Source organism: Arctopsyche grandis, chromosome 8 (genome assembly GCF_051622035.1).
Source record: "Arctopsyche grandis isolate Sample6627 chromosome 8, ASM5162203v2, whole genome shotgun sequence".
NCBI lineage: Eukaryota > Metazoa > Arthropoda > Insecta > Trichoptera > Hydropsychidae > Arctopsyche > Arctopsyche grandis.
The window spans coordinates 11,535,051-11,554,006 of NC_135362.1; the positions used below are offsets into that span (position 1 = coordinate 11,535,051).

Genomic DNA, 18,956 nt, shown 5'->3' on the forward strand with positions numbered 1-18,956 from the left:
AATATCAACGGCCATTGTGCCTAGGTTTCGTCGATTATGAGAAAGCCTTCGATACAGTTAGTCATAATGCAGTACTTAACGCTCTAAAAACACAGGGAGTGCCGGAACCCTATGTGGGACTGTTAGCTGCAATATATAAGAATGCCACAGCTTCGGTTAAAATTTTTTCAGGTACAGATAAATTTAGCATAGGAAAAGGAGTAAGACAAGGAGATACAATCTCGCCCAAGTTATTCAATGCGGTGCTTGAGGTAGTTTTCAGGAAATTGGATTGGGATACAGCCGGAGTAAGCATCAATGGTCGCTTTTTGAGTCACCTTCGGTTCGCAGACGATATAGTTCTAGTTGCTCGTGATTCAGCTGACCTACTCATCAGACTAACACAGCTGGACAGGGAAAGTAGAAAAGTAGGATTAAAAATTAACGTAGATAAGACTAAACTAATGTTCAATAGTTATTGCATGCCTGATAGCATCCCCTTAGATGATAAACCAGTAGAAGTAGTAAATAATTATTTATATTTAGGTCAAATAATTGACATGTCTGGTAGTAAAAATGAAGAGATAAAGAGACGTATGAAATTAGGGTGGAGTGCATTTGGACGGATGAATGCTGTTTTTAAATCAAAAATGCCACTCTGCCTGAAGAAAAGGATCTTTGATCAATGCGTTTTGCCAGTGATGACGTATGGATGTGAAACTTGGACACTGAACGCCAAGATGCAAAATAAAATCCAATGCACTCAAAGAAGTATGGAACGCTGTATGCTTGGCATAACGAGGAAAGACAGGAAGCGGAACACGTGGGTGAGAAATATGACAAGGGTAGTGGACATAGTGGATAGAGTGAAGAGATTGAAATGGCAATGGGCGGGTCACGTAGCTAGGAGGATGGACGAAAGGTGGACAAAAGAAGTGCTTGAATGGTACCCGAGAGAAGGCAAAAGAGTAAAAGGAAGACCGCAAGGAAGATGGGTGAACGAAATTAGGAAAATGTGCGGAATGAGATGGATGAGTGTTGCGCAAAACAGAGACGAGTGGAAGCGTGTTGGAGAGGCCTTCATCCAGCAGTGGATGGCGAATGGCTGTAAATGATGATGATGATGATATATATATATATATATATATATATATATATATATATATATATATATATATATATATATATATATATATATATATATATATATATATACATATATGATATGATTTCATTTTTATATGCATGTAATATATGTCATATTTTTTTCAAATAAAGAAAATACAATTAATTTTTTATTTTTTATTGGGTATTTTTTAAGGTTTTTTTTTAATAAAGTTACATTGAAAAAATACAAAATACGGAAGCTTTTCGTATAAGATTGTAGAAGGCAAGTATAAATAAAGGATGCGTCAATATTTATAGGCCTCTTGTCGAAGACTAGATACGGTCTGATGTTTTAAATTCTATTAGGATTTAAAAAGAGTAGGAGTGGTTGGTATCAAGGATAACAATAATAATTATTATTTACACAAATCCAAATACGACAGTCTTTTCAATATAAAATAAATTAAAATTATTTTCTTACATTAAACCCTTCCCCTGTAGGGTCTAAAATCCACGGATAATTGTTGGGGCACTCCATACAGGTGAAGAGACGCAGAGTTTCTCCAGGCAACTCGCGAGTTGTCAATGGACATGCGTTAGGAAGGGAGCAGTAGGCTTGTCCCTTGACATCGCACTTTTCTTTCCATTCTTGGAAGTCTCTGAGTCCTGTGAGTTCAGTTGGATTTTGCATCCATTGGATTACTTGCAACATGGTGGTGAAGTATACATCGTTTCTGTCCAACATTTCTTCAATAAACTTGATAAGTTCTTCTTTGTATTCTTTCTTGGATTTCAACCAAGAGGCGTGGAAGTGGAGACCGAGAGGTGCCCTATTGGTACTGAAGTGACGGTTGAAGTTGTGACGGAGAAGACGGCCAAACTGTTCACCACTTTGGACGTTAGAACAAGAGTCAACCATGTGACAACCTGGCAGAGATTCGTCGAAGGTTGGGTCATCCCTACGATCAAGTTCGTTCATGACCATTTCCCAGACTGGGTGAGAACGAGATGGACAATTGTGAGCGTTACCGTTGCACTTGTGAGGCATACGGAAATACAAGGTGTAAGGCCAGATTGGTACGCGACCGAGGGAAGCAGTGATTGAGGCATCGTATACGAAGAATTGATCTGCCATCATTTCGAATTGCTTGTTTCCACCTACGCGGAGGTATGGGGCTCTCATTCCGATGATGGAACCATCGCTGATGTTGGCGAAACGTTCAACGATGAGACGACCTCCAGCCATTTCAGCGAGCCAATCGTCGTAAGAACCAGCGCTCCAGTATTGAGGATCGTCTTTGTGGGTCAGTGAGAAAACTGAGATTTCGTGTCCTTTCCTGTGGAGGTCTTGCACGGCTGAGTAGTTGGTGTATTTGTGCGAGACGAAGAATGTTCCTCTGATTTGACAACCATTCGGGTTTTGTCTGTTTCCGTTGAAAAGTTCTTCGTAAAGGTCGATGTTGTCTACGTTGACGGCTCCGTTGAAAGTGATAGTGATCATTTGAGGTACTTGATTTGGCTCGATTTGACCAGGAATACGTGTACCATCAGCAGAGCAGAAACAATCGGGAAGTGTGCATTGGTTGGGATCGCAGTCCGGTGCCCTGTTAGGATCAGTTTCAACGGCTGAAAATGAACAGAGAATATTTTAGAAATCAGAAGAATTTTTAAGGTATTTCAGAAAAAGACAGAGATCGAAGTGCTCACTGCAAGCATTTTCATCAGACTCGTCCTTGCAATCAGGCTTTCCGTTACAAAACAGATCCTTTTCGATACATTCACCATTTCCGCAGGATAATTTTCCTTCTGGGCAAATTGGCTCGTCAGTCTTCAAGATGGGCAAAACTTTTCTTGGTTCTGAAATCAAACGGTGAGAAAATAAATAAATTAAAATGCGAAGACACATCATTGTGGGGAGTCGCTTTCACGTCGTGTTTGGTACCAGCAAGAACTGGAAGTGAAAGAGTTTATTAATGGAAAGTTAAAACACACACAAGAGGTCACGTGAAATATTAATGATAAAAGATTTGAAACAAGAAAACGTATAGTTTTATTAGCACAAATGAAGACTGAAAAAGTTAAGAAACAAACATTTGAATTTGTATACAGAAAACAGTAAAAAATTTATAATTCTTTTGTTTTATTATTTATTACCTTAATTTATATAGAATTCAAACTGAACGATCATTTTTGGAAAATAATATAAATAAAAATTAAAAGAAAAGTTTCATATTAAAAAATAAAAGCGAATGCTTAAGTTTTATTAGAATTGTTATATACTTAAATTCAATAAAGTAAGTAAAATCGATATTGACATAATAAGCCGAAGATTTAGGAGTAAAATTAATAAAGTAAAGTATTAAAAGATGTGCATTTGTGAATTATTATTATTATGTATAATTTTAGTGAAAATATGAAATGAAACTGTTACATGCATTAGTTAATCAGTAGATGCGGATTTTTTTTTAAGCCCAAGAGATATAATAAAACCTTATATAATATTATACACATGGTTAAAGGGAAAAAGTAGATACGTACGTATAATCTGTTTCTGGATGTATGATAAATTGTCTAATCGTATGATCATTTTATGTGGTGGACACAAAGAGTCTGTTAGAATATCAATTATATCTACCAGGTATTAAACCAATTTTCCATCCAGAAAAAGACTACATGCATGTTATTAGGTAGGTATAGCAAAATACGAAAAAAATATGTACACAGAGAGCAGATGAACAGAAGGAAGTGAAAGGAGGGGATGAAAGGGGGGCACCAGTTTTTGCTAAACCAAACGGTGAAATATAACTGTTGATTTAACTGCGTATTTTTATTGCAACTTTATTTTTATCATGCATATCAAATTCTACGGTCGTGCGGATCAACTACTTGTGTCCCCCGACTGCACACCAACCAAGAAAAACTACCTACGTTCCAACCAGTTGTTTGTTGAATAATGAAAACTTACTTTCAAGCTTATCACAGTTGGTCACTTTACCCTTCCAATCGCAAGTTTGCTTGTCGACATCGAACGCTAAGCCAGATGGGCAAGTGATCTGTTTAAGACCTGATCTAGTACACCTGGTCGGAAAGAAAATAATAATCTGATCAATAAAAATGGTAAATGTGAGCGAAGCGGACCGTGCCGTAACATATACAAGGGGAGGGGGGGTTCGTCCCACGTGCCCCACAGTTTCCGACACCGGCCGCTTCTTCAGTTCAAAATACAAACTTACTTTCCACTTGGTCGCAATTTTTAACGTTAGTTTTCCAGTCACAGGTCTGGCGATCAATATCGAAGGCCAAGCCTCCAGGACAGCGCACAGATGCCAGGCGTGTCACGCCGTTCTCTGCTCCCTTATCACACCTATACAACACATCTTTATCAAATTATCTTACACGCTAAAAGCACATAGCCAAGCTTACTTCACAAAATCCTCCCCCCCTATGTTCATATCCCACGATGACTATAACTATTCCTTTGATTTATTCAACCAAATATGATTGAATAAATCAATTCCAGTTGTGCAACGTACAAATCTTTCAAAACTAATAACTAAATGACTGACTAACAACTGTAGGCATAAAAATTCATACAGTTTAGTCATCCGTTTCGCATATATGGTTTTGAAACATTAGCAAATTGCATTCCAAAGATTTGCCCTCCCCCAAGTATTCAATTAAACACGGTGTATTAATTAGTATACTTCAAATGCTTTGATTCTGAAAATTAAACGTTATAATTTAAAATAAAACAATTTTTCTGACGCTAATCTTTTTAAATGTAGTTAACGAATTTGAGGTTGAATTGAAACATATTCACATAGTATGAAATACAACAACATAAAAATTTTATTCAATGCGTCAAAATTGAAAACTGGAACCTTAAATAGTTCCGCATGAATTACTCTCTAATTACCAATGACATTAGTCTTAGATTGTACATAATGTATTAATTTTTGTAACTAATTAAAGGTCATAATATACAATTCCTGTTTTGATGACAGTACAAATTAGACAAATACCTTTCATATTATATATCAAGATTGCTGAAATTTAATATCGGTATATTAGATACGAATAATGTATAGTTATTAAATCACGTGCAGTAATTTTTAAAGTAGATTTTTTTCTATAATTTACATTATATTTATATTGATATTTTGTTACTATTGGCATAAGATTTTAGCATTTATATTACCTGACTACTTCTCTGCAATCACCCTCATTCGTCAATCTGAAATATTCGTCAGCGGGACGATCGTGACACAGTTCTTCGGGACTCTGATCAGGTCCATCATCATCCTCCTGCCGCTTCACACGTGCAGCATCACCTAAACATTAAAAAAAATTTAGTATTGGATATGCGAAATTAATCTACAGAAAGAACATTCTAACGGTATTTACGGATAAAAACGGACCAGTACGGAAAAAAATTATATATTTTCAAATCAAAATGGAATCGTTTTCGACTTACAAATACTGGCTTACGGACAATGCGGAAGAACGAGAGCTTTGTTCGAATCGAATCGATTACCGGTTCGACGAGAATCTACATAGAAGTGGTCGGATAAAACGTGCCGAGTAACGGGCTCAGTTCACTTTCCATGTCGGCGTCATCGCGTAAGGTCACATTTCGCTTTCCTTAACACTAAACAGGTTTTACAGCCATGGAAGCTGTGTGTGCACCGGTGGACAAATGGCGGAGGGCACAGCCAACTGCAGACCATCGAAAATCTGAAATCGAGGTCGCGCGAGAGCTTCAAAACTCACTTTTCATGAAAATATCCAAACTCGACCACCACTTGCGCAACAGCATCTTTTTTTCCGGTTGTTTTCGGCTCGTTTGCTAAAATATCACTTTCCCTTGTCGCGCTTTCGGCGCACGCGAAGGAAAAGCCACGTATATAAATAAATAAATAAACAGATACATTGGTGAAAACGCGACGAAATATCCATTGCAGTAATTGGAACGATTTGCAACTCGAACGTGCCTATGTATTATAATATACACAGAATACTTGCTCCGCCTCGGGCCATTCGTTTCGTTTCTTCGGCGCGGTGTTATATTAGAAATCGCGTTTGTTGAACTGCATTATATATATATATATAATGTATATAATCTATAGACACATACACGTGCTGAAAATGCGAAGATTTTTAACTAAAGTGCGAGCGTTTCATGCAAATTTTTAAATTATGCACTCTCGAAACGTTCGAAAACAAAAAAATCTAGGTTGACAAGTACGTCACTTTGAATAAATTTATAATTAATTTGAGACCATACATATGTACATACATACATATATTTGTAACAGCGATACAAGTGGGCGACTATAACGGCTCCTATCATACATATATACATACATGCATTTATGTATTTACTTGCATTTGTATAATAACAATAACTATTATTATTTTACGATGAAAAAAATTATGATGATGCATACACTAATTGAGTATTTATGTATTGCTTACACTTAAATAATATAAATCAATATATAAAACTTTTCAATATATTATATTATACTTACAATTATAATTCGTAAAAGCAAAAGTATAAATAGAGAAATATATTGAAAAAATTCTCTATATGAAAACTATTAATTAAAACTAAAGGACAATTGTTACAGTGTATTGTATGATTATATAACAACTAAAATTCGTATGCATGCATGGTTTTGTGAACATTTATATCAAGAAACATCAACGCGCGCGTACTACTGAAACCCGAAACGTACATTTTCAAATTATTGAAACAAGGCTTATTCAAAATTTAAAATATAAGAGAAACAATTGAATTGAATAAAATAAAAATAATGAAACTCCATTTAAAGTTTGTTTTTATTATTCTCTTTTATTTTTTCATAAAGTCAAATTTGTATATTCGAAACTGTTAACTAACCTGCGACTGCGAAGACGAATAGAGCGAAGCAAAGCAGGAGGGTAGTTCGCGCCATGATGGCTACAGATAGACTGAGCCGCTGCTGCTGATGGCGGTTTCCACCATAAAATGGTGGAAGCTTCCACCATGCTTGCGCAGGCGCACCTTTTCGTCCAATCGACATAAACCGCTCAAGGGGTTTCAAAGCGCGGCCCGCAGTTAATCGACCCATCAATTATCGAAATACATCAAGGATATTGCTGCAATGGTTGTTATGTAAGACGATATTATTGTCAGCCTTCGATTAGTATAAGTACACAAAGTTTATTGATAATTATATGCGGAATTTGTACTCATCACGGATCACTCACAATTTGGTGTCTGTGGTGAAAGTGGTCTCCGATGAAAATTAAGTAAAAAAGTTAAACTGGTTGTTTTGCGTATTGGCAACGACACTTAAGGATCACTATAGACGGTCTATATTTAAAACCATAGAACAAAGACCGATTATATTTAAAACCATTGAACTTTTTAAAATCGACAGAAAATGTTTTATTTTAAATAAAACGAGCAGCATAGCTCGGTCGTTTAGCTTCTGCTTAGCGTCGAGAGACGCTGGGTTCGATCCCATGAGCTGACCTCGATTGAAAAGAGTATATCTGTAGTGCTGCTGGTCAGATCGTTTCCTATCAGAGTTTGCCAATTTTCTCTGATTTCATTGTTGAAACGGTTCCCGATTAAAAATTGGCTAAAAATCCTTCCTACCTACTATGTCACCACTACTTGAGTATGATTAATGAACAATACAATTTATGTACAATTCATAGATGTCTCGTTAATTTGCGAGTTGTCAGTGTCTCGTAATTCAGCGACTTGTATAATGAAAAAATGCTGTATTGTTTGTAATTGGCCAGGAAGGCGCATTGGGGTTTACTTGTAAGGCCTTCCTGGTATAAAATGTAATAAAAAAAAATAAAAAAATTATTAAGAATTATAAATTAACTGGAAATTATAATAATAACTATGCTTTTTCACTTTATTTTCATATACACGAAGTATTACCAGAAAAAATGTTATTTTAATGATAAATGTTGACGTCGAAGTTGAAAATAATGGAAAAAAAAAAAACACATGAAAAATCCCTTGAACAAATAATATTATTTTATGACAAATAAATAGAGCTTAGAGACACTCGTAAATAAGAGCAAGTTAAATGAAATAAAATACTCATAATTATTCTAAAAAATATAAAATTACGTACTGGTATAAAAATTTGATTATAGCTGCTATTTTCAGTGGATCGATACTTCATAACTGTACATACACATAATATTTGTTTGTGAGAACAAAGAAAGTTCTCACTGTGTGTGACTATTTTTCTGTGTTCAAACATCTTCAAAATAAAAAAAAAAACTGTTTGATTCGTTCTACGGAAAAATCAAAAATTTCTAAGAAAGTTTTTTTAAATCTCATTTTATTGCTGGCTTAATTAAAATTTTAATTTTAACTTATTTTGTTTAATATAATATAATATAATGAATATAAACTGAAATTTAATCGCAGATTATCATTAGTAGATTGTTTAATTTATTATTTATACAAACGTCAAAAGATGTCTCAAAACGAACAATCTTTCTGAAATATGAAAAAATTTAAAAATATTTTTGCATCCTTTCCAAATGAGATAAGTATACACAATTTATCTTTTATATAACAGAAGTGAACGTTATTTAATTTAATTATATAATATCTGGAATTCATCACCATTTATTTCAATAAAGTTGAATAAATCATTAAACTCGCTTGAGATGCCCTGATGTCGGAGGACATTTGCCATAACGACCACTTTCTAGAATTGTTGAGCGACAACACAAGATAGTAGGAGGCTGAGGGGCATAGATCGCGTCGTAGACTTAAAATTCTATGCCAACAAACATAACTAAATTTTCATACCAAACACATTCGTTTTCACATTAACAACTATACAAGTCACACGTTCAATAAGAGTACAGAATTTGATTCTAATGTAACACAATTTGTTGCCAAATATGCAATACCAATAATAAATAGTTCAATTGTATGTAATTCATATAAAAGAGAAAATTTTTCATTAATTTAACATGTAAATTATTTGAAACTGCTGACAAGTTTGTCGTGTTAAATAATACTTAATACACGTTATGTTCGACCGATTGTGAAGTAAATAATAAATCGTTGTAATTCGTGTGGTATTATAGATATCTGAGACTGTTTTATTTGAAATAACTTGCAACAACCAGTTCAATATCTTAAACCAGATACTCAGATGTTCAAATGGCAATTTTAAGATACAATTAACGTCTAATAAATTTTATTGATCAGATGCCTCTCAGAATATCCACAAGGCTATTCCAATTTGCATATTTGCTAAAAGTTTCCATGGTAACATTGTTCAAAGGCGACCTTGTTAATGGGAGTGTTATATTATATTATATAAAAAAATAACTGTAAATCATGCGGAACTCTTTATAATGACATCAAATTAATTTTTGCAACCAGCTACAGGTGAACCACTTTTATCGATCACGCGATCTATCAAATGTCAAAGTTCGGCATTTGAAATTTTTAGCGTACATAATGTGAAAAAAAGTTTAATTACGCCAAATATTTCCTACTCACGTTTTATCATACACACATAGTAGATACAATCAGAAATAGTTTCGCTAAATCGTGATTTAAAACATTCGTATATGGTGCTGCTGTTGACCTGTCCTGACTAGTTTCATAATGAACTGCGAATAAATCTGCAGTTTGACATTTGTAAGATTCCGAATAAATTTTCGTTTGGAATTTATGTACGATTGTTTAAATGTCATCTACGAGTCCATCATCAGCAATTACATCACATAGAATAGTAGTTATAAATGCTTGAGAAGATTGCAGACGGAAAATTTCACCGATCATTTCATAGAAAGCCAAATAAATTACAATTTCCAAGGCCAATTTGAATATGTACCTATATCTAATAATTAACTAATAAATAATTATTTATTCAAAGTATTACTGTTACTATTATTAATGGGTGATACTGGTTTATGAATAATTGTAGTTTTCAATTTTCATCACTGGATATCCAATACTCGCGAAAATACATGAGTACATTTGAGTGCAACGAAAAACTTTCCTTAGATTGCAAATATTCAGAAACTTGATTTACTGGTATATTATTGTGTAACTATTAAGGTTTCTTAGAAATATGTTTATTATTTTTCTGTAATGGTTCTTAGAGCCCGAAACTTATTGATTTTTTTACATATTCAGCAGTTCGTAGAACCACTTTAATATTATGAATATATTATCGTACTCGGGATACTGCATATTATTCCAACGTCTTTAGTTTATTTTGAAAATGATTTGTATGAAGCAAGTTGGAGATAGCTCAGAAGGGTTTGAACTCTTGGATAGGTACACGTTTTATTCCGTTTGATTTTATTTCTTTTGATAAAATCTAACGACGAAAGTCTGGCGCCATGTTTTCGCGGGGATACGACGCCAACGCCGTAAATAACAACCAGTTCTTGCAGCGCCGATGTGCTTTTTTGCACCACCACCTTTTCGGATTGCATCTTGTGTTGGCGTGGAAAATAAAAGACATTTTTTCAGGTCTCACAAATCTCTTTAGGAATGCAAAGAGGAGCTCGGTCCTCCTTCCACACGGTCCCAGGTTGACGACCTCCAGTTGTTTCGACAAACAAACGATAAACCATCCGCTACCAATGTCAAAGACACGTCGTCAATCGGCCATCGCCGAAAAGGGAAATGGCCAAAGCGCACGCGCCTATTAATTTCGAGTCATAACGACGAACCGAACGGTACTTTGACGACAACTGTTGTTAGCATATAAATAAATAAATAAATAATAATAAAAAAGCGCATTCCAAAGTCGTACCTGACACGAAGCTCAAAAGTTTGCTTTTCACACAAAGCATTTCTTTAGATTTTCACATTAGCATAATGCAGCCTAAAATTAGAGGATGACGGTATGAGGAAAATCGTATGCGAGTCGTATCCTGTTCATTTTTTTAACATATTTTCAATACCATATTTCATAACGATTATTAAATCAATGTTTTGCAAATCGTTTCCATCGAGTAAAATAACATAACATTATCATAACTATCATTAACATGACAGAAGTCTTCGCCTTCTTTTAAAAAATATGATACCGGCCCGAAAATTTTCAAAGTTACATATATACTTTTACTCTGATCAATATTTTTATTTGCATGATATGTTATATATGTATAGGTAGAACATTTATTATTTTATTTTTTTAATATTTAATTAATTAATTAATTATTTTTTTATTAATTTGATCCATATTTTTAAAAACACACTTGTTAAAAAAAATAAATAACAATAAAACGTATATAAAATAGTCTTATTTATCTTCTTTTTTCGTATAAATATGTAGTTTCCTTTTGAAAGTTACGTCTTGTATCATCAATGGTAACATCTAATGAGGTAACGAAAACTGCCATGGTCTCCCAGATTAAGCCTCGAAAGTCTTTGAAATAGGGTTTGAAAACCTGTACTATATTATACATATTGATTCTAATTAATTTCTTACTCACTAAATAAGCTCAGCAGACAATATCTGAAAAATATATGATAATGTCAAGAAACGTTCAATGCCTTAATGATCAATGACCGATATTGGGCACAAAAAGTCAAAATCTTACAGTCCAATTTTCTAATAACTCATATATTGACACTCTGTATATTTATATATAAAGCAGAAATTAAATGGGACTTATATTTTATTTATGAGGCGGTATAATATGAGTAAATCAGTGGTCTTGATTTTCCGATACGGTCTAGGTCCTCATTTCGTTCCCATCATAATTTTTGATGGATGAAATCTTGAAACTGGCGCAAATAGTCAAGTACTTGGGACACCTGCTGACGGAGAATCTCTTTGATGACCGTGACATCGAAAGGCAAAGTAGAGCAATATGTGTAAGATCAAATATACTAGCAAGACATCTTTACCACTACAGTATAGAGGTTATATGTATATATATATATATATATATATATATATATATATATATATATATATATATATATATATATATATGTATATATATATATATATATATATATATATATATATATATATATATATATATATATATAGATAATTATTTGTGTCCTTTTGTACTAACCTCTACGAGTATACTGGAGAACTATGAACAAAATACAAGCAGGAGACAACGAAGAAGATAAAGGTACAATACAATTGCTACTGTGCTCTTTTCGGGCTACCAAGGGGTTGCAGCGCGTCGCAGATGTTTGTAGAAGGCCACGTGACTCACTTTGAGACCATTCTCAGGATGGAAGCGGCCTCCCTATGTCGTCGTGTATTTGTGTCGTCCAATTTGATTATTTCTGCCGCGTCTTCTCATTTCCGCTCATCACTGTATTATACATATGTATGTTCGGTAGATGGAGCTACTTCTCCGATCGTCATAAATTGAATTTCAATTGATTAATTAATTATTATTATTATTATCATTATTCAATATTATTATTATATACTTATATATTTATTTATTTTATCATTCATTTGTATTATTATCTATATATTATTTATATGGACGATGGGGACTGCACTATTATCTATCGTCTGGAATTACTACATTTATTTAGCCAAATTTACTAACAATTTATTTAGCCAAATTTACTCTTTATCAATATTTCAAATATTTTTATCCTGGCAACCCAATATATGAGTATATGAGTGTTTAATTTTAATATTATGTGTATTCAATTGTTTTTTCAGTAAAATTTTCAATTGATTCCGTGTAATATCCATTTTGATCGTACATTTATTCAATAAAATGTTTCTTCAGTAGATTGATCATAAGTAAAAAGTCAAATCAATCAACATGGTAGCTGTGAACTATGGAGACATCAAGTGTTTTGTAATTATATAAAAAAAAGTATTACTTACTTTATATATATGTACATATTGTCTATTTTTAATTTCAAAAAATTGATTTTTCAGTGCTCGGCAAAGGTTGGTGACATTTAACATCATTCGAACGTAACAGTCTGTGAGTGCAATTTTTTCAATAAATTTATCCCACGACATGCCACGTAACGTGGTAGGATTTTTTCATGATAAACAAGTATTACAACAACGATAAACATTATAATGGTTGTTGATTGGCAACCGACATTCTTGCTAATCAACCCTAGAAAACCATTTTCCTTTTCCACCAAAGCCAAATTTTCATCAATCGAAAGTGCTAAATTCTATTGTTATAAATTTAACTTTATTGCATCGACCAATTCACAAAAAAAGTGTGAATTCATTTGCTATAACTTTTTTTTGTCGTCGCATTGGCGTTGCAAAAAATCGCTACTGTGTATTACAGTTATATGCAAATGAACATTCTAGAAGCATTTTAAGCACAAAATAAAAACATGCATAAGCTGTTGTAAAATGTTTAAACGTAAAACGAATTTAAACATGTGGAATTTTATTTTATTTTATTTTATTTTATTTTTATTTTACATCTATACCAGGAAGGCCTTGCAGGAAAATCCCAATGCGCCTTCCTGGCCAATTACAAATACAAATGCAGCATTTTTTAATTATAAGTCGTTGAATTGCGAGACACTGAAAAAACTCGCAAATTAACGAGACATCTATGAATTGTACATAAATTTTTATTGTACATCCATCAAATTTCAAATAGTGGTGACATAGTAGGTAGGAAGGATTTTTAGCCAATTTTTTTTCCGGGAACCGTTTCAACAATGAAATCAGAGAAAATTGGCAAACTCTGATAGGAAATGATCAACCTGGAGTCACAAATCCAGGTCTGACCAACAGCATACTCTGAAAAATTCATTTTCATTCAGGGATAGAACCCGGCACCTTCTTGACGTCATATACTAATGCGTCAATTAGTATATGAGCTATACTAATTGATTTCCAAACAACGAATCTATTACAATGAAATGTTACCCATAAAATGAATAGCTTAATCTTTAGGCTATAAAAAAGTATTCATTTATACTGTATTTAAAATGATGGTAAAAAAATAGGAGCTGCCCTTGAATTAATACGTTTTTGCGTCCTTACAATATTATTACACATACATACATACATATATAAAAGGATGTTGTTTATCATGCATTGATATGCTGTGTCGGTGTTTCAATTTAGCTGCAAATGACCTAGAATTTAAAAAAAGACATCGAGTGGGAAGGAATCGAATCTTCGACGACTTCGTTTTGATTATTTGGTGTGAAGGTGGGGCACTTATCAATAAGAACATTAGTATTCCGACTTTCTAGCAGTTAAAGTGGCAACAACACCTACTTGATGATGGAAAAAAAGAAAATGCGCTGAATAATTTATATCGGGCATTGCCCTAAATTATAACAACATTTGCATAATACGGATGAAGTTCATCTTGGACACTTTTGAATTTAATCAATCATAAATTATCTCGCCGCGTCGTAAAGAAAAAATTTTGCACATGACATCATTTTCAGGGTGATGGTTTTGATACATTGTAAATAATAAAAAATCGCAGTTGATTGATTAAGCGTGTTTTTTAATTGACGTTAGTATTTATTGTAGAAAATATGAGTAAAAAATTAATGTAATTTATTCTCCTGACCTAAACAAGTATCGATGAAAACAATTCTGAGAATTTCAAATTGTTGTGCGCAGTTTGTTTTGATTTACAAAAAAAAAGATACACAAAGTACTAAAATTAAATCAGAATATATTTTTATTAATTGATTGTTGAATTATTTTACGGTGGATTGCTGTTCAAATAATCATCTTTGTCGTTTCGTAACAGGTTTATTTTGCAATTTATTGTTTAACCTTACAATCCTTTCATTTGTGGTCTTGGAATTGACCACTTTGCTATAAGGAAATCATGCGGTGAAGTCATCGATGGCTATCGAAAGCTCGTCGAACCTTCGAAAGCGTCCACGAAACGATTCTTTCGCCGAAGCTTGAGCGCCTTTCATTGTTTAGAAAAAGTTTAAGGTCAACTCTTCTTCTTTTTTTTTCTTTTTTCTCTCCGGCGCATCGTAAAACTTCGGATCGGATCACCGATAGAGCGATAAATCTGATCGTTTCTTCGCAGTCGTTTTGCTTTGCGGTTCCGCGTTGTCGGCCATTGTCAGAGAATGCAACGGCCGATGGCTGATGAGGAGACGCAAATTCCACGGTTGAAATGTCGAAGTTCAACTTACGTAAACCGGTGGAAATTGACTAAAATTTGCAACGTACACGAGCATATGTCATGCGCTTTGCGAACTTACTTTTTCCTTTTACGTAATTTTTGTGTGTATTCTTCTCGCGCTTGTGCAACTTGGAAGATCTTCGATTTCAGCCGCGGATGTGAAATCGTGAACGCTTTCAGAGACACGATAATTATTGAGTTTTGAGGCGTTCGAATATGTAATTTATCCGATGGAAATTAATCATTTGAAACTGCCGCGGTTCAAACACACAGTGCACCAATCAAAAGTTCATCTCGACCATTGTAAAAGATAATTTATCTTCACTGATCGATCTCGCACCGTTCACTATTGGAAGTGTGTCTGTTCAATTCTCTTTCCTTTCTGGGCAACTCATTCCATTAAATTTCACACGTCTGGATATTTATTTTTATTTTATAGACATGTTTCTATGTATATATGTACATATGTACATATTTTATTTTATTTTAATATACAAGTATACCACAGTGTCTTTACAGGTCACCCCAATGTATATTTTCCATTTATTATGTATGAACATATGTATGTATGAAAGTATTGTAGAAAGATCTATAAAGCATTACTGAATGTTTTACTTTCGCTTAGGATTAGAACCCCATACCACCCAACCAATAGTCAAATATAAAGATTGATAAAATATATATACTAATACCACTTTTGTAAATCTCCCATTAAATTTTCAAGTCACTTGCTCTTTGCTCGCTCATTTGATTTATACAGTGTCTCTATTTTTATTGCTCTTCGTAATTCAAATATTGCATATCTATAATTGTTTTTTCGACCATTGTGGTGCATTAGAGATACCTGTAAAGCCACAATGGTCCAAACTTAAAACTTAAATAATATGTATACATTTCATTACTTTTAGACATACCGTAATATGTACATATATATAAAAATAAATAACAAGGATAATTTAGAAAAATTTGGTCCATAAAAAGTTTGATTGTCCACAATTAACTGTACGCTTTTAAAATTAATATCTAAATTCTAAAATATCTGTCGCTCTCTAAGAGAATGTTTCTTGGGTGGTTTTTCTTGAAGAATTTCTTCTGCTTTCGAAAGCTCATTACGCAATTTACGCGTGAATGTCATTCGTGCAAAATGAAAATATTCGCGAAAGCTGATCAAGTGATCGACGCACCTGTTATTAAGCTTAAAACTGCACAGAAAAAATACCGATTACGTTGTTTGACAGTCAATCGATTGAATGCTATTTTCAGAGTAGATTAGCATGCAGAAAACATTTTTTTTTTTGTAGTCTTTATGTTAAAAACTACGAGGCAGTGTGTGCGTATGCACGCTATTTCGTATCGTCCATTTATTCGACATACCTACGTATGTACATATATTCATACATATGTATGTACATATGTACGTATATTTCGACGCCGAATGAAAAACTGGTTTCGACACATGAACGACGTTTTCCCATAGTCTTCATCAGTCAATGCCAAGGTGATGGTGGTAATTAACACACATTCTGTGCATGTGGCCGAACTTGCCGGTGTTGAAAAATAATGCAATAATATTTAAATTCCAGCTCTTTCACAGCGATAATGTGAGGCGATTAATTAAAGAACATGGCCGCAATAAAAGCTTTCCCACGCGAGTAGGAAATCACCAGTGAAAATTTTTGGAAAATAACGCCTGGAGGCGAATTCAGCTCGAGTCGAGGATAGAAAATAAGCCACAATGCAGAACCGGCTCTGAGCGAGAGCGAAAAGTGATCCAGGATGAATGTTAAATTAACTGATATTCATATAAAAACAACACGAATGAAAATCTAGGTGGTCTATACCTTTATAAAAGTAAATTGCGATCGGTTATGCTCAAGTTGCTCTGTAATACTAACGGTGTGTAATGTTACGTGGAATTTTTTTATGCTACTTTTTGAGATATTTTCACATCGATTTGATAATCGATCAAATATTTTCATGTAGTCGTACGGAGCGTTTTGGCTAGTGCTATTTTTACTTTTTTTTGAAATTCACTGTTGAAAACAATGGTTCTCACAATACCGGAGGAAAGTTATCAGTCCGCAAAAGGTATTTCTATGATAAAATTTATTGCAATAACGTGATGCACTCACGTAGGAGTAGTGAAAAATATTATGAAATTTAAAGAAATCACCGTAAACTTAAAATTTAAATGTAGTGTCATTTTCACAAGTACACAATTTATATACAATGTATGTAGCTATCAAAATCAATTTCATAATCAGATCATTTTCTTTCATTGATATATCAATGACTACATAGATGTTCAAAATTCAATTGATAAAGATTAATCTGATGACTTACTTTTCAAAAAGTAGCTCTTTTTGTCTCGCAGTGTTATTTGACTACTGATCTATATTAAAGCAATACCTGATCAAAATGAATAATTCAACATCTTCAGGAAAATATTTCAAATCCAGACTCAGTTCCGTCATTCGATTCATGATAAAGGCTGAATTTTTTATTTAATCGTAATTTTATTTAATATAGAAATATCTCGACACACAGTTGAAATACTTATATTATATGTACGTAAAATCCTCCAACAAATTTATTAATATATACCATAAACATATTAAAAATAACGGTTATAATAAAAATCACGTTCTTATTCTTCTACATTAAAAAAACTACAAAAAATATATTGATAAGTTCATATCGTAAAAATTTTCATACTGATTCGATGAAAAATGTCAATTTTTAAATGTAATTTGCATAAGCTTATTATTGATAGCTAATTTATGTTCGGTGTATGCTGAAAATGTCACGCGGATAATTCAAAGAGTGCTTCTGGTGTTCATTTTAAATTATTGTTTTATTTATACGCCTTATTTTAATATGCATTTCAGCAAAAGTTGTATACATATTTACATTCGCGATTAACAGCGTGTCGCTACGCAGCCGCCCGGGCTTCGCAAAAGTAATGGAATCATTTCTGTAATTTTCGCAATTAACAGATGATTCACCCGATTCCGTTCGGTCGGTCGTTTCGCAACGCTTCGGATGCTGCAACGAAGAGTCAGCTTCTCCAGAAACGGTACACAGTTACCACATACGCAAGGTCAACTCGGTCAGGCGATCAATGTTTCAGTAAATTGATTATAGCCGCTAAAATCCGACCGCGTTAATGATTACACCTTTTATATATGCAAGTATAATTCGAGGTGTTAGACCTGAATAACAATGACTCGACTTTTTTTCTAAACCCCCGCATATATTAAATGCATGAAGAATCGAATGTCGAATGAATTATTATAATATTAAAAAAAAAAACGGAGGCTTTTGATTGACAATCGAGATGTAATCCGAGGATGATGATTGGCCTTCGACGTACAAAACAATAAGAATTCAGATCGTCGGATTGAAATTCGATGAAGTCGTAGTGAGTAGGCATTTTCTCGCTTACAATGAAAAGCCCACTCAATCACTCCTATGCATTTATCATTCAATAACACCTATCCTACACGTGTTTTATTTCAAAATAGAAATGATCAATTTGGAAACGATCATCGCGTGTTGTATCATATTTATTAGTGTATACAATGTATGTATGTACGTGGATAGCTATAGCAGTGCTAAAACCATGAGATTAATTTAAACTACATATGTACGGTGCTAATGTGATTATTATTAAGTGTTAGATATATGTACGTGTATAATGTGCTAGGTTGTTTTAACGGTTTTGCGAATTC

General features: G+C 33.5%; 1 protein-coding gene across 2 annotated transcripts; it reads right to left on the reverse strand.

The window, feature by feature from the left end:
- Window positions 1–1,283: 1,283 nt before the first annotated feature.
- Window positions 1,284–7,110, reverse strand: verm (LDLa and CE4_CDA_like_1 domain-containing protein vermiform). Of its 2 annotated transcripts, none has more exons than XM_077436831.1 (5): window positions 6,989–7,110; window positions 5,285–5,417; window positions 4,320–4,450; window positions 2,794–2,943; window positions 1,284–2,712 (listed from the first exon to the last, which is right to left on the reverse strand). In XM_077436831.1, the coding sequence occupies exons 1-5, from the start codon at window positions 7,041–7,043 to the stop codon at window positions 1,556–1,558; spliced, it is 1,626 nt and encodes a 541-aa protein (XP_077292957.1). In that variant the 5' UTR covers window positions 7,044–7,110; the 3' UTR covers window positions 1,284–1,555. The 2 variants fall into 2 exon arrangements, with proteins under 2 accessions (XP_077292957.1, XP_077292958.1); XM_077436832.1 differs by lacking the exon at window positions 4,320–4,450 and adding an exon at window positions 4,052–4,164 and having other exon boundaries at window positions 6,989–7,105.
- Window positions 7,111–18,956: the final 11,846 nt, after the last annotated feature.